The 1403-nt window shown below is 56.0% G+C and overlaps 1 protein-coding gene across 1 annotated transcript in view; it reads right to left on the reverse strand.

Moving 5' to 3' along the window:
* Window positions 1–616, reverse strand: part of Shc3 (SHC adaptor protein 3) — a 168995-nt gene extending 168379 nt beyond the window's left edge. The window contains exon 1 of the mRNA XM_004644090.2: window positions 1–616. Within this exon, the coding sequence (XP_004644147.2) occupies window positions 1–494 (494 nt within the window). The 5' untranslated portion in view covers window positions 495–616.
* Between the last annotated feature and the right edge of the window lie 787 nt (window positions 617–1403).

The raw sequence follows: 1403 nt of genomic DNA on the forward strand, positions 1-1403 counted from the left end.
GCGGCCAGGCTGGGCGCGCTGCAGCTGCCCGAGAGCCGCGCGCCCGCCCGCTCCCGGGCGGCGGACGACAGGCCGCGGAGGCCGGAGCTGGAGAGTTTCAGGTGGGACACCTTGTGGAGCAGGTGGCCCAGGCTGCCGGGCCCATCGTCGGGCGCCTTGCGCAGCGCCTCGCCGGACACCAGGTAGGGGGCCGCCGCGGGGGTCGCGCGCGCCGCCGAGACCTTGCCGCCGCCGCCGCCGCTCACCGACAGGCTGTGCAGGAGGTCATCGACCGAGGTCACCGAGTCATTCCTGAAGCGATTGTACTTGGTGCGTGGAAGCATGCCCCTCCGTGGGCTCGCCGCATCCGCCCGGGCGCCGCTGGTGCCGGCCCCGGCGCGGGCTGCCGCGCATAGCAGGCGAGCCGCGGGCCCCGGAGCGGGACGGAGAGCCGGGGTCCCAGAACAGCCTTCTGCAGAGGGACAGCGGGATCTGAGCTCCAGGCCCTCTACCATCAAAAGCCAGCCCAGCGGCTGCCGCGCAGTCCCGGCCCTAGAGCCCGCTGCTCCGGGTGGAACGTCTGCTTTGCAAAAGTCATAGTTGCCTCTGGTGGAGAGAGAGCCCAGCTGCTCGGGCTGCTCTCAGCAAAAGCATGACTCACTCTGCGAGGAGCCCCTCTCAACAAAGGCTCGGTGAGCACTGCAAATCACTTCCTGTAGGGAGAGAAAAAAAAAAAAAAAAAAAAAAAAGAAAGAAAGAAAGAAAAAAAAAGAAGAAAAGACATCCACCCGCTGACAGCAAGTGGAGCCAATCAATTCTCAAATTTCCTTTTTCTACCTTCCCAGATTTTTTTCCCCTTCCAACCTTTGATTTTTCACTTTCCCATCCCCCTCTCCACATTGGTGCCAGAGCTAAACCTAGTTCCTTCCAATGATTGAATGAACTTTCGAAGACCCCAGGACTCCCTGTCAGGTTTTTCTCTTCCCTGTTTAGCTCATCTGCGTGAGCCCCAAAAGTGTCTGACAGCGATGCATTAAAATGTGACTAAGTCTTTTTAAGAATAAAGTCTTCAGTGAATCCTCATGAATTCTGATTTGGAAAGCAGCAAGAATTTCTGCATAGAAAAAAGAAAAGGACTATTCACCACCACCACCCCAGGTGAACACAGAATGCCATTCTCTGGGGCTTGCTTTTTTTCTTTTCAAACCGACACAGCAGCCATAACGGATGTCACTGTGGCAATGCAGTTCCTCAAAACATAAAAATAAAATTAAAACAATCCGCGTATGAAGTTCTTCACAGGGCGGCTTGGTGGGCTCTTCCCTGCTAATTTGCGGCAGTCTTTCTCAGCCAGGGTTAAGTTGAAGAAAAACCTACTTCCAAAAAGGAAGAGTGCTTCTTTGACGAGTGGCAACAGGCTCCAG

Source organism: Octodon degus, unplaced genomic scaffold (assembly GCF_000260255.1).
Source record: "Octodon degus isolate 3935 unplaced genomic scaffold, OctDeg1.0 scaffold00192, whole genome shotgun sequence".
Classification (NCBI taxonomy): Eukaryota; Metazoa; Chordata; class Mammalia; order Rodentia; family Octodontidae; genus Octodon; species Octodon degus.